General features: G+C 38.1%; 1 protein-coding gene across 9 annotated transcripts in view; it reads left to right on the top strand.

The window, feature by feature from the left end:
• LOC114664168 (retinoic acid receptor beta) overlaps positions 1–25,983 on the top strand; it is a 572,516-nt gene that overhangs the window by 217,190 nt on the left and 329,343 nt on the right. For 5 of the 9 annotated variants that reach the window (XM_051936144.1, XM_051936142.1, XM_051936147.1 and 2 more), the window contains exon 2: positions 21,345–21,428. The exons of 3 other annotated variants lie outside the window; for them this stretch is intronic. In XM_051936144.1, coding sequence (XP_051792104.1) covers positions 21,345–21,428 — 84 coding nt within the window. Of the gene's footprint in view, positions 1–21,344; positions 21,429–25,983 lie in introns of those variants that run through there. One more of the 9 variants, XM_051936149.1, reaches the window with a different exon arrangement.

Genomic DNA, 25,983 nt, shown 5'->3' with positions numbered 1-25,983 from the left:
TAAATCAGTAACATAAGCTGACGGGCTGGTAGCTTACCGTAAGTTATCGCAATAGTTTGTCCATTAAGCAGCAACGCCTCTTTTTTTATTTTTATGACCAAATTATAGAAAATCACTGTGATCATCATTGAAACTCTCCTAATTTTAAGCCCTTCGCAGAGCCTAGACATCCACTGAGTAGACATTTTCTTTAATCATCTCTGTTGCCACCAACATTTTGACCTAAAAGAATATTTATGTGGCCAACACTGGAGCTCTGCAGTGGTGCCACATTTTCTGCATATCAGTGAGTGACTTTGTGGCCTGTGATACATGACACAACTGTCATCAGCCTTTACTGCCTTGTTACTGCGGTTCAGTTCTGTAGCTTATGTAACTTCATGTTTTATTTGTTTATTACCAGGAGCCTTTAGGAAACATGTGCAGGGTGAATGTTATTAAGAGGTGTGCACAACACACACATTTGGCCTTGTGTGTAGATCTGTTTCTAATTAGCATAAGAGCAGACGACATTTGACAAACGAGTGGATACTGTAAAGTCCATCAAGCTCATTTAGTCAGCTAATAACTAAATTGTCCCAATATCTCATTCTAATGACTTTCACTACATCTGACTTGTGAGTCAGTAGGCAACTTGGCTTCGAAGACTAACTCCAAAAACCTGCCTGACATATAAATGAATGGCCCCATATTTTTTTTAATCCCCTCCTTTGACAATTATTGATGAGAAAAAAATTAAAATATCAACAAGACTCAGCTGAAAAAATTGATTGTCACTGGGTTTTTAAACTGCTGCACTAAATGATTTAGCAAGTGTGGCAAATGAGCCGGCCAGTATCTGTATTTACAAGGTTAGGAATGGCACCGCTGTGATGTGTGATTTCATTTTTTTATCATTCCCAATCCATTAGTGGCCAAGCCTGCTGGTTTTCCTTGTGGAGGAAGTCTTAAATTGAAGTGGATAGCATTGATTTACGTTTTAAGTATAAAGTGTATTTGAGATTCTTTACTAAAAGATTCATGTCTGGTTGTCTCTTGTGTAAAAATATGAGCTATGCTTTGTAAAAGTTAAACTTAAGCTGATGTAACATTGTGCAATTTCTTTGGGGTGCAGGGCGAAGTAGTGCGCTGGGACCCCTGTTTTGACAGCAAAACAGAAACATACATAGGCATTAGAAACATCTTGGGTCCCTATGCTCCATACCTTAAGACGGCCCTGATGGGGTGGGTATGTCAAGGCAGTTGCTAATTACGTCACCTGAGTATGTCAATTTAACCCTAATCCTAAACTTACACACCACTTTAAACAAAATCAAGTAAGTTGCAGGTTAGTTGGACCGAGTTACTGAGTACATCATACTATACAACTGGTGATAATGGGGCTGTAATATCTACTAAAATTGTTTAAATGAAGTTTACGACTGAACATTGCTGAAATAGTCATGTAATGTGACATGGCCCTTAGTTGTTGCTATCCTACTCAGCCAATAGATTTTAACAGCACTTTACACAGAAATAATAATTTCTTTTTCTCAAAAATACACCCTACCGGTTAGTAACACAGTGTTACACTTTTGAATTTGGATCCCAGATTGAGGGCATACTTTTTTCATAATTATCCCATTTTTCCATCCAGTTTCTCAACCACTTGTCTACTTTAAGATCATATGGCAAAGTGCATATGTTAGTGGCACTGGGAATAACCTGGGTGTCTACCTTGGATATGGTGCCATCCATGGTCCCTTGCACAGGGGATGCTATCTCCAAATATTTGATGAAACACTTTACAGTATTGCGTATCAACAGAATCATACAATACATTAAAAATGTTTACAGGGAGTACATTAAAAAGCCACATTTCAGTACATTAAAGGGAAAGGGATGCAAACAGGTATCTACACCATCTCAGAAAATGGTACCACTGCAGGTTAAAGGTAACCACGCTTGTTTTCAGATGCCCTAGGAAAGTGTTGGGTTTTGAGATTAGATCTGCATGGAACCTCAAAATATTCTTAAAGAAATCCTTTTCACTCCGTTCCAAACTGAGCAGAGAATGAAGGATAATGGATGTGGTGCTAGACTGCAACTTCCTTTAGTTGGTAATATTCAGATGGATTGTTTGGACTAGTACTGGACTATACACTGCTAGGTTGCCAGTTCAGTCCATACAGGCAAGGCTAAGTGTGGATATCTCCACTGCAGGCCCTAAGTATCCTTGTATTCTGTCTCAGCTACTCACAGACAGTGAATCAGTACCTTTGGAACAGCGTCTGGGCTGGAGTGAATGTCACATGTAATGGATACAATGCCTGGGAGACTTCCTTTCTGTCCCTACAGTGTGTCTACTCTTTGTCAGATGTTTGTGGAGAAATAACTTCTTGGACCCCTGCTGCACATTAGGAGTTTCCCATCCCTTGGCAACCTCTATCTGCCCACACTGGAATGTAGATCTGTTTTACGATTGGCAGTAAAGACTTTGTTCTGTCTCAGTTTCCTTTCTGGTCCATTTTGCATCTGGAAAGCTATTGCCAGTGATGCTTCCCTTTAGACTTTGTTGTGGCCCTGTGTTGGGTGAAAGCAGGAACTTGTGCTACAAGCAGGCTAACTGTTGTATGTAACATCAATTACAGCCTGTTGTCTACTATATGTTATTTAATTGTAAGTAATGAGCACATATTGCAACTCTGGTTGAGCTGGGTCACAGGGTCAGCAAGGATAGGCTGATGAATTACACCCCCATGCCTAGCTACAGAGCTGAGTCTCCTCAGTATTCATGTTCAGGTTGAAGTTCCACCCATCCCTCCATTCACCTTTTTTTCTGCCAGAACTTGCCCTAGCAGTATTGGGTGAAAGGCTAGAAACAACCTTGGATGGAGAGTCAGACCATCACAAGGCCTTCTCATGTACACACCCACGTTCACTCAAAATAAGCCAGCCTAATGCTAACAGCTATCCCCAACAGCATTTCTTTGGGATGTGGCAGAACAAACAGAGTAGCCCCCCAAAAAAACACACAGACTTGTCTGTTCCCTGTCCTTTCATCACTGCATGTCTTTTACTGTGGTCCTTAAAGTGATCATTAGTGTTAAAGGGTTAGAAAAATCACCTTTCAAAAAAAGCCTGCAATTATTATTTTGTTATTAATTAAATAACTGTGTCACTTTAAAATTTGAGTTAACAGGTCAATAAAGATCTCAGACAGTACTCATTAAGAAGAAAGGTGCAAGCTTATCAGCAGGACTTAAAACAATGCAACAGTTAAGTGCCAGGACACATTTAACCGGAAAGTGCTGAAAGACAGGATGTGCTGACTGGACAATCTGGCAAGCTGGGTTATTATTCTGCTGAAATAGTATACTTTCAAAATTTTATATAAATTTATGCCCATTTAAGATGCAGTGTTAAAGAGTAATAAAAGAAAAAAGGTGGGTGACTTAGTTGGCTTGACAGTCTGTTTAGAAGTATGTGCCAAATGGCTGGATAGTGTGGCCTGGGAAAGTGTTATGTTATGCATTTGTCAAAATATTATACTTCTAAAACTTTCATTGCAGATTAATCATCAATTCATCTACAGTAACCTGAAAAGTACACATAGTGACAATTTTGTTTAAAATGTTTTTTTTATCATTTATGATGCATTTTAAACACAATGCATGTTTAAAAATCATCTACTTCCATGTTTTGTTGTAAAATTTGAAGAAAAGTTGTTGTATGCTGGGTAACTCCCACAGTTTTTGGAATGCAGTTTATAGCCCATAATGAAGCTTTTTCATTTATGTCCTTGAGACTGAACATCTCTTCTAAATAGGCATTTTGCCACTTCAGGAATTTTGTTTTCAGGAATCACTAAGTTCCTGTACGTTGTAGCCCCAGGGCCACTTTTGGTCCCTGGCCATTTTCGTGTGTTGCGTTCTCACTGCATAACAGGAATTGCAACCTTTATATAAAATATGTGACATGCAAAATTAGAGTGATGTGGTACGAAGTGAGTTGTGATCAGTAGTTAACAGGGAAACTCTGCACCTTATTGCTTTGAAGCAATTGTGACTTCACAAAGAACATTATTGCTTCAATATAGCTATGAAGAATGATGCAATGTGAAGTGCAGCATGATTGGAAGTTCATAAGGGAGTCCATCAACTTATTGCTTTGAAGTCACGATTGTTGCTTCCATGTGTTGCAAGGGAGACAGCTAAGTAGAGTAATGCAATGTGCAGTATGGTGTTTCATCTATACTGATAACTGTCCAAAGTCCAAACTACTAACAAATTTGTTAGGTTGAGCCATTGCTTGTGGTCAGTCTAATTCATTGCCCAGGCCCCATCCATGATAGTTTCTGGTTAAATGAAAAGTACATGCTTGGAGCTAAAAAATATACTAGTGACTACAAAATCACCAGTTCCTGTGGTGAGAAAGTTCCTTCGTTGGGAAAGCACCTAATCTGACCAGTGATATATTACCATCTCATTACCATCTCTTTTTTTATAAAGAGTTTTGCTGCTACCTCTACACCTAGAACTTTCCATTGCATTGTATTTTTACTTTAGTTGGCCACTGTGAATTTTGGATTTTGATCATAGCCAATCAGTTGTACTTTGCAGCAACCTATCTTGAAAATGTAAAAAAGTATTATCACTACTAACATGAAAATAGTTATGGGTGAGAGAACAAGCCCTTAGACCTATAAAACAGTAATCCGGAAAAGTGTGTTTAGCAGCTTTTACCTGTTTGAATGTTCCTAAATATATTATATGCCCTGTTATCACAATGTCAAACAATGATAGCAACATCCTTTAAGACTCATCCATCCATTATCAAACCTGCTATATACTAATTACAGGGTAACGGGGGTCTGCTGGAGCCAATCCCAGCCAACACAGTGCGCAAGGCAGGAAACAAACCCCAGGCAGGGTGCCAGCCCACCTCAGGGCACACACACACACACACACGCCAAGCACACACTAGGGACAATTTAGAATCGCTAATGCACCTAACCTGCATGTCTTTGGAGGAAATAGGAGTACCCGGAAGAAACCCACGCAAACAACATGCAAACTCCACGCAGGGAGGACATGGGAAGCGAACCCGAGTCTCCTTACTGCGAGGCAGCAGCGCTACCACTGCGCCACTGTGCCGCCTTTAAGACTCACTATTTTTAATTATAGTTTATTATCGATAGTAGCATATTTAATAAAATGTTTGTATGTTGTTAATTGGTGATTTGTAATTAATACCTAAAGTAACATGTAACCCAAAAAATGTATTCTAAAGCCTACTTAATCCCATTAATAGCTGCAGTTGGCCACCTTAATATATTGAGCTGTTCATTAGTTTTTTACTAATTTTTGTATTTTTGATTGTCATTATTATTTTTTATCGTTTTACCAGTGATGTCAATGTGACGCAATTTAATGTGACCTTTATTTATGAACATTGCCAGGGTCGGTTATTAGCCGTCACTTCATCTGATAACATAGTACCAAATATATAACATAAAGTCTCAAAACAAAACAATAAGAATCATCTTTTACTTTGCGCCTGTCAAGGTAAATGTCTCAAAGGTGAGTCCTTTAAAAATATTATGGCGACTTTTATTTTTCAACCAATAAAAAACTTGCCTTTAATATCTGGCCAGAGCTATTACCCAGCCAGATACCCATTGTCTCTCTAACATCCATGTTCCAGCTTTGAGATCTTAAGTAAAGGATAGGTAATACATTGTTTGCTTATGAAGAGGATATAAGGCTAACATGCATAACATGTTTACATGTAAAATGTGTCTGTTAAGCTAACAAGTTTTTTGTTTACTAAGAAATGAAGGCAAATTCTTGATTATTCTTTTTATAATGGAAAATGTGAGCTTCTCTGCTAAACACAAGCTTGCTCACTGCCTGGACTAAGACAAGACGTGTCATTTTGTCCATTTTAATCAATGGACAAAATGATAAGATCTAAACTGATTAAAGCAGCTTCTCTTCTCATTTCTTTCAAAGTCGCAGCTCTCTTTTCTTACACTCCTAATCCAGTTGTACAATATATACGACCACCGTTCCTCTACATACCCGGGGGAACTCCCCAGATTCCTTCTTCTTAGTTTATTACTCCACTTTCTTTAATGTGAAAGCCAATATTCTGGTCTTCTCTTCCTTCTAAGGTCTGCTTGCCTGCTCTCTGTTTACAGGAAGTCCTAGCAACAAAAGTACACATGCACTTACTCAGCTATTTTAATAATTTCCATAAAGAAACACTACAGCTAAATTACTATACAGCTTATAAAAGCAGATACTTAAAAAGTCATTTTTTGGGATCATCCATTTGCCAATCATTGATTGACTCATTTGGAAAGAAACTTTGATTAAATTTATTTGATTAAATAAATATGGTGTATAGACTGCAGAAGATTAACACATTAAATTTAAATTGTTTGATGGATCTAAATAGATAGATAGATAGATAGATAGATAGATAGATAGATAGATAGATAGATAGATAGATAGATATTAGTGTATGTATACACAATATGTAGAAACCTACATCTGTATTAATTTCCATGCAAGGTGGTTGCTCCCAATGTAGTGCAGCCTCCAAAGAACATTTCATGCCTAATTTGGGGCCAGTTGCTTTCAAATACCTGGCTATCCTGTGTACCTTTGGACATACCTTACTGATTATAAGTGAGCGCAATACTCAGTCAAAGTGGAGGAAACGCTCATGCAGCATCAGTGTGTGTCTCTCTCTCGTCTTGCTAACTTACCCACATGCCAGACATGGGGACTCACTGTTTAATTCTGACAATTTCAGGACCACATAGTCTTTGGAGGGCGGCACGGTGGCGCAGTGGGTAGCGCTGCTGCCTCGCAGTTGGGTGATCTGGGGACCTGGGTTCGCTTCCTGGGTCCTCCCTGCGTGGAGTTTGCATGTTCTCCCCGTGTCTGCGTGGGTTTCCTCCGGGCGCTCCGGTTTCCTCCCACAGTCCAAAGACATGCAGGTTAGGTGGATTGGTGTTTCTAAATTGGCCCTAGTGTGTGCTTGGTGGTGGGTGTGTTTGTGTGTGTCCTGCGGTGGGTTGGCACCCTGCCCGGGATTGTTTCCTGCCTTGTGCCCTGTGTTGGCTGGGATTGGCTCCAGCAGACCCCCGTGACCCTGTGTTCGGATTCAACGGGTTGGAAAATGGATGGATGGATGGATAGTCTTTGGAAGAGGTCACACTCATTATTATGCAAGGCAGAGGGACTTCTGGTGTGTTGGTGTTGAGGTTTCAAAAACCAGGTTTTAACAGTGGAAGTCCTAGTGCTATGAGGTGACAATACTACTTTTTGTTCCAAAAACATCACCCCGAATGGAATTTTAAAATTAAGCCAGATAGATAGATAGATAGATAGATAGATAGATAGATAGATACTTTATTAATCCCAATGGGAAATTCACAATAGAGTATTGATGAGGTTTAATTTTTGCTAGCCTATTGATGTATTATGTACTATAATATTAGAATACATAAAATACTCTATATAAATAAACATAGACTCATTGGTAGGCAATGTCCTCAAAAAGAAACTGTAAAGAAAAAAAATAATAAACAAAAATAATTACTGATCAATTGATTCAACACAAACTACACGCTTGTGTAAGATGTCTTTATTCTTCTGGTCTGGTTAACTGGGTTTCTGCTTGTAGGATTACAAACCAGCTCCTCTGCTGTAACATCAAAACGAAAAACCAAAAACCACATAACCTTTGTTATTTCAAAAGTGTCTCCCACTTTTTGAAGTTCTCTGCTTGGAATTAATTGCAAGATTTTTGTTGCACGGGTCTAGATATCCCATTTGTCAAACACAAATGTAGAGAGTAAAGTCAACATTAATCTTTCTCGATCTGTGTTCAAAAGATAGTGTGCTGTGATGATATGGCACAAAGGAATGCTGCCATGAGAAACTGCTAGAAACTGAAGTGTTTATACTTTTAAATGCTGTTTCATTTTGTTTTCTTTTTATTTGTACGTGTAACGATTTATTTTTTCTACTGACATTTCTAGAGTATAATATTAACCATAAACAGCTTGTACTTAACAAGCTAGAAATCTGAAAACACTTCAAACGTCCAGCAAGAGTTCAGTTTAGGATTAATAAAAAAGGCTTTTAACTTTTCAAAAGGGTACATAATATTTTGATTTTAACATCAAAGGAATTTGTTAATGCTAATATTCATACATTTCTTATTGTGTGTGTTAGTTTTCATACTGTTAAGTATTACTTACTGTATGTCAAATCATCTCTTACTCCAACTTACTTTCTAACTTTATGTCATCTCATTTGTTTTGCAAGCAGTGATGCAGATTGTTGTCAATCACACTTAACCTTTTTACATATTTTTGACCATTTTTTAACACTCAGTTGATTTAACCTTGCTGTAATATGTTCAATTTCCAATTCTTATTTTATATAGCTATACTCTGGGCAGTTCAGTTCCCCTTTTGTACCCTCACACTTACTGAAGAGCACTACTCATTTTGATGCAACCTTATTTATAACAGCTTAGAACAACTGTTGTATATAGTAGGACACCCCATTTAATTTCCTGAACTGAAAATCAAAGAAAAGAAATAAAATATTTTCGTAGTTGTTGCTGCTCCTGTACTTTATAGGAAATAGAAACTGTGTTAGTGACACAGCTTCACACTCATTCTCTCTTCCTTTGTCTCTTTTCGTATGCTTTCTTCTACCACTCTTCTCATCTCCGCCACTGCAAAATGTATTTGCCACATGGACCTGCACTTGTTGCATGGTTTATGCAACCTGCACCACAGTTGTGATGTCTTGTGGTTCCAGCAATATCCTACCGACTATGCCACTGTTAAAAGACAAAGGACCTAAGGAAAAGAGTTGGGGTTCCATCCTAACACCCTGCTTAATATCCCTAACTCAAAATCAAGTAAAAGAAGTGAAGATGATTGTCATTACAGTAATCCCTCGCTATATCGCGCTTCGCCTTTCGCGGCTTCACTCCATCGCGGATTTTATATGTAAGCATATTTAAATATATATCGCGGATTTTTCGCTGCTTCGCGGGTTTCTGAGGACAATGGGTCTTTTAATTTCTGGTACATGCTTCCTCAGTTGGTTTGCCCAGTTGATTTCATACAAGGGACGCTATTGGCAGATGGCTGAGAAGCTACCCAACTTACTTTTCTTTCTCTCTCTCTTGCGCTGACTATCTGTGATCCTGACGTACGGGGTGTGAGCAGGGGGGCTGTTCGCACACCTAGACGATACGGACGCTTGTCTAAAAATGCTGAAAGATTATCTTCACGTTGCTACCTTCTGTGTGCAGCTTTTAAGTATGCTGCACGGTGCTTTGCATACTTAAAAGCTCAAAGGGCACGTATTGATTTTTTTTATCTCTCTCTCTGTGCTCCTGACAGAGGGGGTGTGAGCTGCCGCCTTCAACAGCTTTGTGCCGCGGTGCTTCGCATACTTACAAGCCAAACAGCCCTATTGATTTCTTTGCTCCTTTGAAGAGGAAGATATGTTTGCATTCTTTTAATTGTGAGACTGAACTGTCATCTCTGTCTTGTCATGGAGCACAGTTTAAACTTTTGAAAAAGAGACAAATGTTTGTTTGCAGTGTTTGAATAACGTTCCTGTCTCTCTACAGCCTCCTGTGTTTCTGCGCAAATCTGTGACCCAAGCATGACAATATAAAAATAACCATATAAACATATGGTTTCTACTTCGCGGATTTTCTTATTTCGCGGGTGGCTCTGGAACGCAACCCCCGCGATGGAGGAGGGATTACTGTATTGCTGCTGCTCCTCTGAGCTAATAGCTGAGAAAATAATGCTTTTAGAGTCAGAGAGCCATCCTCTTTTAAAGCAGGTCCCAAACAGAATGCTGAATTCATGTTGAGCAGCAAGTTTTATATCTAGGTGACTGGAAGAAGATGGGCTTACTGAGATTATAATAGAAGTTAGGTCATTTACCTTCTGGCGTCTTCTCCACTCTAGAGGTAATGGAAACTATGCTAGTGACAGTGCTCCACTCTCTCTGTGATAACCCAAATGAGTACCCATGAGACACTCTGCAAGCTCTTGTATATGACACTATCTATCTATCTATCTATCTATCTATCTATCTATCTATCTATCTGTCTGTCTGTCTGTCTGTCGGTCGGTCGGTCGGTCGGTCGGTCGGTCGGTCGGTCGGTCGGTCGGTCGGTCGGTCGGTCGGTCGGTCGGTCGGTCGGTCTGTCTGTCTGTCTTTAGGTAAGTAATGTGTTTGTGTATGATGTGTATTTTTGTTTCTGTTTTTGTTATTTTATTTTTTTATTTGGCAACACTTTTGTTGTTCTACACACATCATCTTGTCAGAGTTTGTAAAATAATACAAAATTCCACATCCAAAATGCTTAAGATGTTTCATCCCTATATATTCTGTATATAATAAAAAGAATATGTATGGTAAATAGGGAAAGTAATAATGTCAGGTTTTGCAGCCATAAAGTAATTTTGTTAAAACAACATCCAGCATTTAGAAATGTATACAAACATCATTTTTCTAAATGTGTAAAATAATATAAAACTTCACATACAGGACCAGAACCAGTTAGTTACTCAATGGATTATTTGTTGACCACAGTGCCAACAGCCCAAATGGGTAAGTCGTTCCAACTTAATGTGCCTAAGTCACCTGGCTGGTGAAGCCAGATAAGCTAGAGTAGAAAGTGAGGGAGGGGTTGACTTTTTATTAAGAGCCCAAAGCATAACCCACTTTGTGCAGGCAAGGAAGGCTCTTTGCTTTGGAAGTGCTCTGCAATTTAATGGTTTCTCAGTCTGATCTGGTCCAGTCCCAGTAGCAGCTTTGCTTCGGAGAAAGCAAACACTTCACTTTGAAAGACAGTCATAAATTAAATAAAATAGCACCTACATACCCATTAAATCACCTTTTTTCAATTTAAACATTTGGAAGTGCAAACACTTGAAAATGTTATTTGTTACTTATATGAAAAAGAGCACTGTTGTTTTTTACCGCAGCTAATCCATAAACATTTATGTCTTGAAGAGATTATCCATTATACATGATCTAATATTATGAATATACATTTTCTAATACAGTATCTCTAGATTTTTTTGTTACTATTTTAGAAATGACAGAAACAGCAAGAGCTGTCTCACCTAATAGGTCAGTCCTCCATTAATGTTTTGTTACTATTGTACAAAGGACAAAACAACCACAAAATTAAATTACATATATTTCTATTTTGGTAAGTAGTTGTGTAAGTTCTAGTTTTATTTTTCTATTTTTGGAACCAGCTGTCTCTCCATCCATTATGAAATTCTTAATCCAGTTCCAGGAGCTGGAACCCACCCTGATGCAGGGAGTACAAGGCAGGAATCCACTCACAATAGGATGCCTTTCTGTCGCAGGGCACACTTAGTTACAAACTTACATTCATTCACGCACTCACTCACACTCATACACTCACTTGCTCGCTCACTCACTCACTCACTCACTCACTCACTCACTCACTCACTCACTCACTCACTCACTCACTCACTCACTCACTCACTCACTCACTCACTCGCTCGCTTGCTCGCTCACTCACTCATTCACTCACTCAGGGCCAATGTTGCATGGATGGCTTTTGTCCTGGATTTGAATGTTGTGCCCAGTTGTTGTCCATGTTTGCCTGGGTCTTTATCTGGGTACTATGGTCTTTCTCTCACATTCCCAAAGTGTTGAGTTAATTGGAAGTTCTATATTGGCATCATGTAAGAGTGAGTATTAGTGTAGTTGTGTGCATGTATGGGCTGTTCAATGGACAGGTGCCCAAACCAGTGTGGTTTCCTGTTTTGTATCTAGTGCTGCAGGGAAACGCTACCATCCCCCTTGACTCTAAATTAGATTAATCAAATTTGATCATTTTGCATGGTTGCAAAAATGTTCAATATTTCTGGCTGGTGTGCCATAATGACATCAGAAGTATGCAACAAACAATACATAAAAATTAACACAAAATACTAAAATCATAAATATGTGATGGGCTCAGGAAACTGTCCAGTACTGATTTGTCAAACTTACCTCCAGTCCTTGAAAGTTCCAATAGTTAGGTGAGCAGAGTCTCACAGTTGCTATCGCTACTGCCTCACAACTCCAGAATCCAAAATGCTGATATCAGTCCTAAGGTTTTTTGTTTGTTCTCTTCATGTCTGCATTAGGTTTCCTCAGATAGTCTGCTTTCTCCTCAGTGTAGCTTAGTTTATGTGGCAATTGTGAACTGGCATGGTGTGAGTGTGCCCCGACACTAAGTGGGGTTCTCAGCACCAGGAGATTCTAAGTAGATCAAAGCCTGCAATGTGACACTAGGAAGCCAAGTTTCTATCTGAGTTTTACTTTGGCAGTGGTGACAATATCAGTGTTTTGTGCATTAGTTTTGTTCACTTGGGACATCAGTTAAGTCCAAGTCATTATCTTGACTGTTCCCCCAGGTGACTGTATCACAGTCTAGCCTGTTTCCACTAGACCCTTGGTACGACCTTTGATTATCTCAGGTTTTCCTCACACCTTCCCTCAGACTCGGTCTGGCATAAAGCACAGCCACCTGCTGCAGCTGAAACTGGCAAGCCTGTCATCCCATGAGTCATCATTAATGCTACTCTCAAAGTAATTTATAGTTCTTTATATGCTTTAACCTGAATTCTTCTGCATTTGTTACAAGGTGTAGTATTTGTCATTTAATGTGTCAGGAGAAGAGTGATGTATTCCTCCACTCTACCCCCATTACACCATAATGATCCAATCTGACCTTCAAACTTCAAGCCTGTAATATGTGCTCTTCAGTAAATTGTCAAATGATTCTTTTGTCTTGGCATCAAAGAGCAAAGATAAAACAAGGTGCTACATGGTATGCTGGCCTGTAAAGCCGTAACCATCCATTATTGTCCTTTTACTTCTTTTATAAGGCTGTGAAGCTAGATTTCACACACACCGCCTTTTAAAAGGTAATGCACACACAAGAATGCAAGTCAAGGAGCAGGCTGTCACTGTCAAAAGGACTGAATCACTCCGTAGAGGAGGGTTAAGGGGACAGGTAGCTCAAACTAACAGTAAATTCTTTCTGTTATATAGCAGCTTTTGGAGTATGCAATCCTATTATAATTTGTTTGATGTTTTTAGAGCTTTCGTTATTTTTTTTTATTGTGCTCTAATATTTTTTTAAGGATTCTGATTTTATTGGGGTGGAGTGGTAACTCTGAGGCTAGGGATCTGTGCCAGCAATCGGAAGGTTGCCGGTTCAAATCTCGCAAACACCAGAAGTGACTCTACTTGTTTGGGCCCTTGAGCAAGGCCCTTAACATGTAATTGCCAAGTTCTGGGTATGATGTTAATCTTCACCCAGCCCTGCAAGCAGGGAAAACTCAATGGTGTGGTGGCAGAATTGGCACACTAGCCACCATAAAAAACTTCATACTGTTCCAGTGTGGTGCTGAGGTGTCACCCGTTCCTCCTGTAGTGGGTGCAGAAATGCACTGTAAAATCAGAACATGCTTCCATCCTCTGAATTTATTCTTGTGAACATCCATATGTGTTGATTGGAGATGGGACCAGAGGACAGAATAGCCAGTGGCACTTGGGGGTTTCCTGTTAGTCTAGCTAATTGTATATTCCATATTAGATTAGATTAGATAAAAGATAGGATATCACTTAGAATATGCATATCTTGAGTGAAAGAACTGCATCATACACAGATAAGAAAACAAAAGCCACAATACTTGGCATGTTTGACCATCATTATATAGAGCAGGCACTTTTCATTATACTTGTGTGTGGAAGAGCAGTAGCCGCCAAACACTCTTGCCATAGCAGTTTAACACCAGTGAACTTTTTAGTTACGGTTTAGTTACATCGTATGGTTTAGTTACCATAGATAGAATCCTTGGGGCTATAGCACTGAAAACAAGAATATTCGTAAGAAATGAATGTAAGTAGAAGATATTGGGTGTACAAAATAACAATGAAAAATCAGCATGATGTCACAGAACAGAATACCTGTATTTCATTTTCAGTTGTTTTTTTCTTATTAGCCATATTTTGGATATCAGTATTTATTTTTCATACAATCATCTGAATATCTCTCAACAATTAATATCTCACCACTATGAAGTTCAAATGGAAAACTACGACATTCGATTGCAAAGAATTGTGTAAAACCTAACTTGTGTGACCGATAGGGGGCGCCGTCGTCCCCTTGAACCCTCAGATCAGACGCCAGACACCAGATAAAAGTCCAATAACTTATTTTATTTGGACAATAATGTGCACCAAGCACCCTCTAGTCCACTATACTCATAAATATACACAATAATCACTACAATAATCAATAAACAATCCTCCACTCCCAGACGTGTTGTCACCCTTCCTCCCAACTCAGCTCGCCCATCTGGGATCTCCCACAGTTTTTTATAGTCCTTAACCCGGAAGTGCTTCTGATCCCTCAGTCCATGTGATTATCCAGCACTTCCGGGTCAGGAGAAAACTCTTCTTCTTCATCCCGGAAGTACGTCATTTCCTCTGTCGCTGTGACTAAGACATACTTCCGGGTTATAGGGAAAATACAAGTCCTTGAGCCTCCCTGTAGCGTCCTCTGGTGGCCCCCATGGTATCCAGCAGGGTTGTGAATAGAGACTCCATTGTCCATGATTCCCTGCTGGCATTCGGGGCACCTCCATGCTGCAGGGAGGGCTCCATCTGGTGGCCTGGGGGTATTGGCCGGGATGAATGGCCGGCCATATTCCACACTTGCTAGACCCAGCCAAGTTATCACATAACTGGAGTGCATAAAGCCGTTATCTTTGCTGTCGCCATGCACAAAGAGTTTTCTGTTCCATGCACAAACTACGTGATAACTTGCACAGATTTTTTTTGTGAATTTTCCTCAATAGCAAATAGTATTTAATTAGTATATTAAAATAACTTATTTTATATTGCCGTCAAAAACAGTTTTACCTATTTTCAGTGTGGCAGTCAACATGTTAAAAGTTAAATCTAAAATTTCTAAAAATAAAACATAGTTTTCTTTGTTTTGGAATGAAGTTAAGCTAAATGAAATGTTGCTAGCTAAGGTATTAAAGTAATTTCATGTGTGAACTGGTTTGCTATAGGGCCATCCTGCCATTGACCGTTGCTATACACTGGGAAGTTAACAGCATTGATGGCAGAACCTCTCCATTTCAGGGTGAAGCAGGATAGAATTAAAAGAAACCCCTTAACTGTTAACCTTTAATCTGAATTCATATTTGAGTAATGGGAAATGAGTTATAACACCATAATATTATTTAACATGACTCTGTATATTTCATACATTCTGTAGGATATTATGATGGTCTTCTGGCTACAAAAATATGTAGCAGCTGTACAAAAAGTCCAGAGACAAGTGACTAGGTACATTCCTGGACTGTAAGGTATAACATTTTGAGGAGACATTTAAGGGGTTGAACCATTTCAGTTTAAACAAACAGATTAAGAACTGACATGAGTGAAGTTTTTAAAATTCTATACTGTGGATCCCAGCTTTTACTTTAAAATGAGTTCAACATGATAAACAGGATACAGATTGCTCATTATGGGTTAATTTCACACAAATGTTAGGATGTTTTACATCCCACAGAAAGCCATAGACACATGGATTAAACATTGAAGTAGTGTTGTATTTTGTAGAGACCCTCAAAATGAACTTGGTATTATTATGAAGAAATTTGGTGGGGTATGATTGGTGAACTTTGTTGGGCAAAATGGCTTGTTCTTGTGAAAATGTTTTAAATGTTCTAAAGGATGAGCCTAAAGTATTTCAGCATTTGATCTGTGTTAAATAATTAAGACTTTATCTGGATAAAGTTAGTTTTTCTTTTCTTTTGGTTTTGTTTTTTGCCTGTTTCTCGAATTGATTTCTTATTGTGTCTTTTGGGTTTAATTGCTCATGTGTTGTAATTTAGCATTTGATTTTGGCTACAGCCTAACTACACTTTGTACTCTGCCCCACCAAAATGGTCTTTCTTATTCACCATAAAAATTACCTGTGCTAACTTTATTCCACATGGAAAAGTCACACAGGTCATAACACATCTAAAAACAATTCAGATAAGTATCCATCTATCAATTTCAACTTAACTTGATTCTGTTCAGGGTCTTGAAAGGCCAGGGAAATATCCTACTCTGGAAAGGAAGGCACAAACCAGTCCTGAATAGGGTGCCATACTTTAGGCAAGGATTGTATCACACACTTTATTTAGATATATTTGAAGTGCAGGAAGATTATGTAGGTGACTTAGGCTATCACCTTGTACAGAGAGTGGATACTTGTAGTATTCTTACTGTTGAATGAAAGAGTCACACACCCAAAAAGCTGAAGGTCAGTGGCTGCATACATCCAGGCTTGATGTGGAGTGAAGCTTGCAACTATACACGGGCAGAATGTATACATTTTCCAGTATCAGTCTACACCACACCATACCTGTGCTGACATGAGTTTTCACTGCTTTTTCATTTCATTTCACTTTGAAATTTTCAGCCTGAGTGAACAAAACAATGTCAGAATCAAAGACCTTCTTTAAGCAAGTCATCACATTTAAAAGGGAAGAGTGTAACTGCATTCTGTACAATAATCCCTTATAATGCAGTCACGATATGTGCCCTGAAAATTTGTTACTTTGTAATAAAAGCATTTCTCTCACAGATAACATCCTGATATTCCTAATATGTTACATTTTATCACCAAGTCTATTCACTTTATTTTTATCAGTCAATCACTTTATGTTTTAAAGAGTGCCATTAACAACATGCAACATCACAGTGCACTTCATACGACTAACAAAAGTTTAGTACAGCTTCATGCATGGCAATGATAACAGTGTAAACTGAAAATACAAGAAATTCATCTTCTTCAGACACCAGGTAAACCTTAGAAGTAGAGCTGACATATTTTGAATGTAAAATATGTAAAGGGGCTCTATAGATCCATTATAAAATTATTAAAACAGTGTGGTGTAAAGGAAATTAAATCAACTCTATAATTTGGTGGCTGTAAGTAAGTCACTTAGCCCACCTGTGCTCCATATAAGGTGCCTATAAAGATCTGCACTGTATCTTGGTCTTGTAAGTTGTTTTGGATAAAGGTGTCAGCTAAATATGAAAAATAGTAAATATAATTATAATAAAATACTGAATGTACTGATAGTAATAGAAAAGTGGCATATGTAACAGAAGAGATGAACAGGTTAAGCACAGGTATGATGTAAAACTACCAAAGGGGGTTCAAAAGAAATGCACAAAGTAAACTGGACAATGATGGATAATGTCATCCATGATGATGGACAAAGTGTTATTAATAAGAGAAAGAGTTCAACAGCTAAAGCACAGCTAAGATATAAAGTGCAACACTGGGTACAAAAGAGCAGAAAAGAATTCAGGGTAAAGATTTCAAGTATAGTAAATAGTATCAAGCCAAAAAATGAATAAATGAAAGGACTGCAATCAAATTAAAAAGGTGGCAAGAGCTAGGAGGTGGAGGGTGGATGGCATGGAGTCTTTCATTTGGGTATCAATGTCAAAAACAGAAGGAGCATCACAAATACAGTGATCCCCTGTCTATCGCTGAAGTTACGTTGCAGACCCATCAGCGATAGGTGAAAATCCGCGATATTGAAAGACCATATAAATAAACATTTTTTTATAGTTTAAGCCTTAAAATACCCCTCCCACACGCTTTAAACACATGTAAACTTATTAAAACACACTTTGTAAACACATATGATAAGTGGATGTTGGGATAAGGATATGAGTAACATAATAATAATAATATAATAATAATGTAGTGTACCGTTAATTCATTCAAGCCATAACGGTGAGCGACGTCCGTGTAAGGCTTTCCTTCCCTTCTTAGAAGATGCAGGATGCTTGAGAGCCATTGTAGGGCTTAAAATAAAATGAAAAGTTCACAAAAAGTTTGCTCACAACAATCGGACCACAAGCAAGGTATTTGATACACAGAGAACTGAGATATGTCAGGGACCCACGCTCGCTGTTCTTGTGAGATTATACCACGTTTACAGCAGCCAATCAGAGCCCTAGAGAATGAAAATAGCACTCTGACTGGTTGAGTCTCCTCTTTCAGCCAATAACGGGCCTTGTAAGAAATCATCTGGGTACTGTAACGCGAAACTCTTTGTCTACCGTAGTGACTGCTGAAAATGGTATGCTTTGTTATGAATTGGCTGAAATGAATTTTTCCGCGATATGGCAGGGGAGCAATAGCTGAACCGCAATACAGCGGGGGTTCACTGTAAAGCTTTATAGTACTCTTAATTTAAGACAGGCATATATAAATATTTACAGGTATGAAAAAATGACACAGATGTACACAACCATGTAACATATACATTTATAAACAAACATGCTGTATGAGATTTAATAGGAAATACAGACACTGTATCGTGAGAAATTAATTAATATTTTAAGGGCGAATTTTAGTAGGTGGGGATGTCAGACTTAATGTCTGAAGCTGCTGGTTTCATCACCAGTCACTTTACATGACTGGAACTTGCAGAGCATGTCAAATTACACAAGTGCATGACGACTTCTAACCACTTTTTAAAATTTCTAGAGTATCACAAGCTTGTCCCATTTTCCTATAACCAATAACGTGTTGCCTGACATAGCTGGTTGCCATGCAAATGGTTACCAGGTACAGAGAGTTTAGCTGCAGTCTTGGCCCCTTTTATCATTCTGTTGTGGAACGCAAAACATGAGACATCAGGCAGATAAGCCTCTGCTTGCAAGGTCCAAAACACCTGCATTGCTTATTCCTTGTCACTGCATTATATGCATTGTACTTCAGCATGGACATGCATTGCTTGTCATCTCTCACATGCACACAAGCTGGCCCTATGACTAAAGACTAAATCAAACCCGATTGAGTGGACTAGTTGGAGTGAGTCGCTGGTTATGTCACACTGTGACATACTGGAAGTCACAAATGCATGCCAGTTATGTGAATGATGTCTACAACGGAAAATCACTGGAAATTTGTTTGGATCTTTCACAGGTATTATCATTAAAGGGGTGACCAATATAAAGACCAGTGAACTTAAAGGTTACAGATTACCCACAAGAACCAAGTGCAAAATGTCAAAAACCACAAAGAAAAGTGCTGTGAAACAGTTCCAAATGAGAACTCAGTCAAGGAGACTGAAAGGTGGTGTTTCTCCAAAACCGAGCTAGTAGATAGTTCATCTACCAGCTAACAGAAAATGCCATACAACCACTGAACTTATCACTTCTGACCCCACATGTCATGGAAACCTGCCTGTGTTAATTATGTTTATCATATTTACACACCTCAGTATAGTTGCAGCATATATTAGTGTTTGTAGTAATAAAATGTTATTTGACAAATAACTAATTTTACCATCTGATAAACCATTACCTGGATGCACAGACTCAAAATTATTTAACTGTTTTTTTAACATATTTATTTTATGCTCGACAAAAAACAAATTATGTGTCCTTCATAAATTGGTTGTTAATTTCTAGATTTATCATTATTGTTGTTATTCAGTCATGTATGAATTCTGTTGTTGACTGGTTGGAAGTTTGCTGTGGCTCTTCTGTTCCCCTCACACAGAGCAAAAAGCAATAGCATGACCTTTGGGCACAGTACATGCCGCAAATGTTTATGGTGTCTTCATTTACCATTTACGTCAAATCCTAAAATGCCACTATTAAAATTCTTCAGTAGTTACATACTATAAATCTGTTTCCGTGCTTGCAAGGAGCAGCATTTTTTTTGTTAGTTTTAATTACTACTAAATTCATGACTGGGCACTGTGGAATAGAATTTGAGAGTTCATCGTTTGGCCACTTCCTAAATAACATACTTACAAGGTTTGGAAAGTCAAACAATGTGGGAAGCTGTGCAGAATATTGTAATTCCAGTTAAACCACACTAGAAATTCCTTTTTGTCTCACTGGTAGATGCCAGAGGTTGTTATCTGATAATATGTCATTTTCTAACCTGCTTAGACCTGATCAGGGTTGTGGGAGTGCTGGAGCCTGTCCCAGGGGTGCAAGGCAGGAACAAACCCAGGACAGGACCAGTCCATTACAGGGCATTATCTCATAATATAAAACTTTTTTTTTGTACAGACATAACAAGAACAAGGGTCAAAGTGCTGCTTCGGTGTTGGGGAACATGCAATCTCACACCAACACACCTTAATGGCATTTGTTTTGTCTGATTTTGGACTGGGAGTGCGACAGGAAAGGTGGCACTGAGGCCGTTTCAAAACATTTTTATCAATGCTCGTAATGTACGTTATTATGCTTATTCTACAATTACTTTAATGAATTCTTACCATGTTTTAAAAATGTTTTAAACATATCCTGTTAAAGAGAGTTAGATTTTTTTCTAATTTGAGATAATATAGAGTGTCAGACACCCTCTGAGTTATAGACAGAGGGTTGGGATTCTTTTAAGTAAGCAAGATAAGTCGGCATAGTAGAAGTGCAGGATAGGATATTACAATCTAGTTCTCCCTACACATTTTAATCCCATCAGCAAGTTCACAAATACTGGTGGTGTGGATTAGGTGTGATTATGACTTCAAGGCTATCCGAGAAGTATATAAAGATTGTTGTCCAAAATTATGTTAATTTAGTGCATTCCTAGACCATATTGCCTAGTGATTCTGGAACTAGATGGCAACACTTGCAAGTTGGATCTTGTGCTGAGTACACTTTAGACAATTTTGAACAAGGTAAATGTAATTAATGGAAGAGTTTTGTTAAATTACGGAATGCTTGGCACATGAAGAACTCGACTGTATTGTATGTATGACTTAGTTCTACTCATTTTCTGAAATGCTAATTGAAAGGTCCCCTTCCCACCGCTCATTAGTTTCCCAAGACTAACCAGTATTGCTTCTGAGACAGATATGCATGTTAGCTAATAGCTGAGGGACTCATAAAATGTAAATATTATACTCTAAACAATTCTTTGGCCACAATTGAGGGTCACACACAGGATTCAAAAACATCTCCCTGTTAATGTTTTCCCATCTTAACCTCTGTTTGAATAAAATCATCTTTGGCCTTCATTTCCAGTGCTAATATTGTTTTTTTTTTCTCCCACTAAAGTGTCTTTATTGTTTGCCATTATATTTGCTTTCTTTTGTTTGCTTGCATTTTCTTTTGTTGTTTTCTTTCCTAACTATATGTATTGTAATCAATAAAGTATAATTTATTTTTTTATGGCTGGCATGATAATTTGACACTTGAACCTGATTTAATTTCCAGCTGAGGTGTGGAGTTTGCATATTTATGAAAATACAAGAAGTTTTACAGACAGGAGGACACCAGTGAGTCCATCAAGCTTGTTTGGTTAGTGAATACCTTAATTGTCCCAACGTCTTATCCTGACACTTTTCAGAAGCTGTTAAAGAGGTCATACCTTACTAATTTATTCCAGGATACCAAAACCCCTTCTGTAAAGAAAATGCTAACTGATTTTTATGTTGGTTGCACATTGTCTTCATTTCTACCAGAGCCCACCACTATTTATTCCTCCTATATTCTTGTGAGTTTTCTCCTGCAGTCCACATACTGTACATGTCTGTTGGGTTAACTAGCAGTGCTACATTGCCATTTTGTGTGTAGCTGTGTTTGCATGGACTGGAATTACGTAAATGAAGTCTTCAAATAAAAATCTCATGCAAATAAAAGTCTTGTAATATGACAGGGCCTTCAGTACAATGAACTTTAACTGATCAAGTACAATTCCGTTCTTGCCTTATAGGTATCTCTTTTATTTTTGGTAAATATGGATCAAAGAAGAGTGTACAATATTCTTGATGGAAGCATAACACAAAGCAGGGCTAAACAACCACATGAAATTTTATATAATTCAGAAGTAATAATGATTAATACAGTAATTAAATTACTATTTATTTAGTAATTTTACCTTTAGTCTAAAATTTATAGTTTATTTATGTCAGTCATGGTAATTACAGTATATTAGAAAAAGTGCACTCTTTGCCTGTAAAATCTGCTTGCCATGTTCTATTTTAAAGATTGGCATTACCCCAGCATTCGTTTTAGATTAGCTAAACAACACTGAAGGGTGTGGGAATCATAGTTGGGTGTCATTTTAATCAATCACTTACCTTCCTCACTGCATCCTTAGGTATGTAAAATAGCATTTTATGGCTCCACTGCTGGACATTTGATTTTATTGAAGTAATTTCTCTGACCTACCAACATCTATCAAAGGCAATTGTTTCTGTTCACTGGGCCCAATTTCATCATCTGGTCAATTTTGACCTTAACCATTATTATTAGTATTGGAGAAATTTCTGTGACACTAGTAAATCTTTTGCCTTTGCCTTACCAGTTTATTTGTATTGTATGGGTGTTAGTCATTTTGAATGGGACAAGTTGTATGAGAATGTTTGATATTCATTTTTTTTTTTAAATTTGTGTTGTTACATGTGCATGTCATTTTTGTTTTTCATTCTCAAACTCTTTTAATCCCTTTTGTAGTAACAATGGGTCGAAGACTATTCCGACAATACTGGGTACAATGCAGGAACCAACCAGCCTGGGACAAGGCATCACTCCACTCCAGGGCCCATGAATGCAAACAGTGACACTGACTAATTTAGAACTGTTGATTAATCTAACAGACACATCCTAATATTTATGTACTGCTCACTGATGAAACTTTAGATTTCGCAAATTTGAATCTCACATGTATATTGCCAAGTTGCACATAACATAGAGATGCATAACATCTGGAAGTGAATGGGGTGAAAATGTAGCTGGTAATAAACACACACGGAACTTTCAGTTTGAGCAGCTTTCACAAAGAACACAGATTTTTAAGGCTGATGCAGATGTGTGTGTTTATAATTGTATTACTTCATTCATTTTTATACCAGATTTCGGCATTCGAACACTCTATTTTCTCTATTTCCATAAACTATTTGTGGTATTTATTTATTGTTGGTAGTTTTTCCACATGGGCAAGCAACATTGAAAGCAAAAATTCTTTATGCAGAAGTACAAGGAAAAATATTTCCCAATGTAGACACAGAGTTTACTCAAAATATTGTGTTTAAGGGAATATTTTCTGCTTAAATGTTTTATTTACTTCAATAAGTAGTTACATTATCATACAGGCATGTATACAGCAAACATTTAAATGTACAAGTTACATGTATATATAGAAGCATGTAAGTGTACAGGTTTTTTATGCATTTGCCATGGACTGTAGGTTGTGCTGTTATGTCTAATCTTTAGGGATCGGAGGGAAAACTAGAGTACCAAGAGGAAAACTTAAACACACATATACACATGCTGATATTTGAACCCAGGACACAGAGTCTGTGGGGCAGCAGTGCTAATCACTGTGTTCCTGTCCCATTTAGTGTCTTTGTCTGCTGTGCTATGCCCTGGCACCATGCTTTATACGGCCCCTACATTTCTGCCCCAGTGAAACAAGTAATACAGTCATATGAAAAAGTTTGGGAACCCCTCTCAGCCTGCATAATAATTTACTTTCAACAAAAAAGATAACAGTTGTATGTCTTTCATTTCCTAGGAACATCAGAGTACTGGGGTGTTTTCCGAACAAAGATTTTTAGTGAAGCAGTATTTAGTTATATGAAATTAAATCAAATGTGAAAATCTGGCTATGCAAAAATTTAGGTACCCGTGTAATTTTGCTGATTTGAATGCATGTAACTGCTCAACACTGATTACTTGCAACACCAAATTGGTTGGATTAGCTCGTTAAGCCTTGAACTTCATAGACAGGTTTGTCCAATCATGAGAAAAGGTATTTAAGGTGGTCAATTACAAGTTGTGCTTCCCTTTGACTCTCCTCTAAAGAGTGACAGCATGGGATCCTCAAAGCAACTCTCAAAAGATCTAAAAACAAAGATTGTTCAGTCTCATGGTTTAGGGGAAGGCTACAAAAAGCTATCTCAGAGGTTTAAACTGTCAGTTTCAACTGTAAGGAGTGTAATCAGGAAATGGAAGGCCACAGGCATAGTTGCTATTAAACCCAGCAGGTCTGGCAGGCCAAGAAAAACACAGGAGCGGCATATGCGCAGGTTTGTGAGAATGGTTACAGACAACCCACAGATCACCTCCAAAGACCTGCAAGAACATCTTGCTGCAGATGGTACATCGGTCTACAATTCAGCGTATGGCAACATCTGTATGGCAGGGGGATGAGAAAGAAGCCCTTTCTGCACTCACGCCACAAACAGAGTCGCTTGTTGTATGCAAATGCTCATTTAGACAAGCCAGATTAATTTTGGAACAAAGTGCTTTGGACTGATGAGACAAAAATTGAGTTATTTGGTCATAACAAAAAGCGCTTTGCATGTCAGAAGAAGAACACCGCATTCCAAGAAAAACACCTGCTACCTACTGTCAAATTCGGTGGAGGTTCCATCATGCTCTGGGGCTGTGTGGCTAGTTCAGGGACTGGGGCCCTTGTTAAAGTCGAGGTTCGATTGAATTCAACCCAATATCAACAAATTCTTCAGGATAATGTTCAAGCATCAGTCACAAAGTTGAAGTTACTCAGTTCCAACAAGACGATGACCCAAAACACAGTTCAAAATCTACGAAGGCATTCATGCAGAGGGAGAAGTACAATGTTCTGAAATGGCCGTCACAGTCCCCTGACTTGAATATCATCGAAAATCTATGGGATGATTTGAAGCAGGCTGTCCATGCTCGGCAGCTTTCAAATTTAACTGAACTGGAGAGATTTTTTATGGAAGAATGGTCACAAATACCTCCATCCAGAATCCAGATACTCATCAAAGGCTATAGGAGGTGTCTAAATGCTGTTATATTTGCAAAAGGAGGCTCAACTAAGTATTGATGTAATATCTCTGTTGGGGTGTCCAGATTTTTGTACCTGTCTAATTTTGTTATGATGCATATTGCATATTTTCTGTTAATCCAATAAACCTAATGTCACTGCTGAAATACTACTGTTTCCATAAGGCATGTCATATATTAAAAGGAAGGTGCTGCTTTGAAAGCTCAGCCAATGAGAAACAAAAATCCAAAGAATTAAGAGGGGTTCCCAAACTTTTTCATATGACTGTAAATACTTTTTTTTATCATACTCTGTGATTTAACAACAACATGTTAAACTGAATTTGAATAGTGAAATTTGAAAACTTAAGGACAGTGATATTATTACTATTCCTCAACTGCATACCTACCTGATGGGTTGGAACAATTTGTTGCTGATTTTCTTTCTTATGTTGTGTTCTGTCTTCTCCTTGCATCTTCCTCAAGCAATCTGCCCACTGTCATGTTAAGCAAAGCAGTTCTTTTGAGTTTACTGTTGATTGTTGAAGGATCAACGTCTTTAAGGGCTACCACTTCAATTTCAATCAAGCCTGGTCTGTTTATTAATTAATCCACATATTGCATTCATGTATTTATGCATGTTTTAAATGTAAAAAAGGCTCAAGCTCAGTACTGGGAATCCTTGTGTTTAAATTTGCCAAACCTATCGAACTGACTGCCATTGGCAACTCATGAAAACTTGAGTCCCAGAAAACTCACAAGATCATGGAGAGAACATTAACACCTCAGTCAGAGGGCACCCAATGTGCCACTGTCCTATTGTAGTATTAACTAGAAACTCTTGTGAGATTCAAAAAATAAATTGCACATCAAAAGCTAAAATGATAAGTATTATATTTTAAACAAGTTTCAAATGAATATTAGTAAAGAATGTATGCATCTGAGTTTCCTTCGCTTTAAAAGAAACTTGATGACCTAGGTTTGTGTCCAGAAACTGCTGCAAGGGAAAATGACCAAAGTTGTTGATATTACTGTCCAATATTCGTGTAGCAGAGTATAATCTTCACCTCAAGTCGGTACGCAGGATAGACACAAGGGC

The sequence above is a fragment of the Erpetoichthys calabaricus genome, chromosome 13 (assembly GCF_900747795.2).
Source record: "Erpetoichthys calabaricus chromosome 13, fErpCal1.3, whole genome shotgun sequence".
Taxonomy (NCBI): domain Eukaryota; kingdom Metazoa; phylum Chordata; class Cladistia; order Polypteriformes; family Polypteridae; genus Erpetoichthys; species Erpetoichthys calabaricus.
Note: the sequence above shows the minus strand (reverse complement) of the source record. Positions and strands in the feature narration are given on the sequence as shown.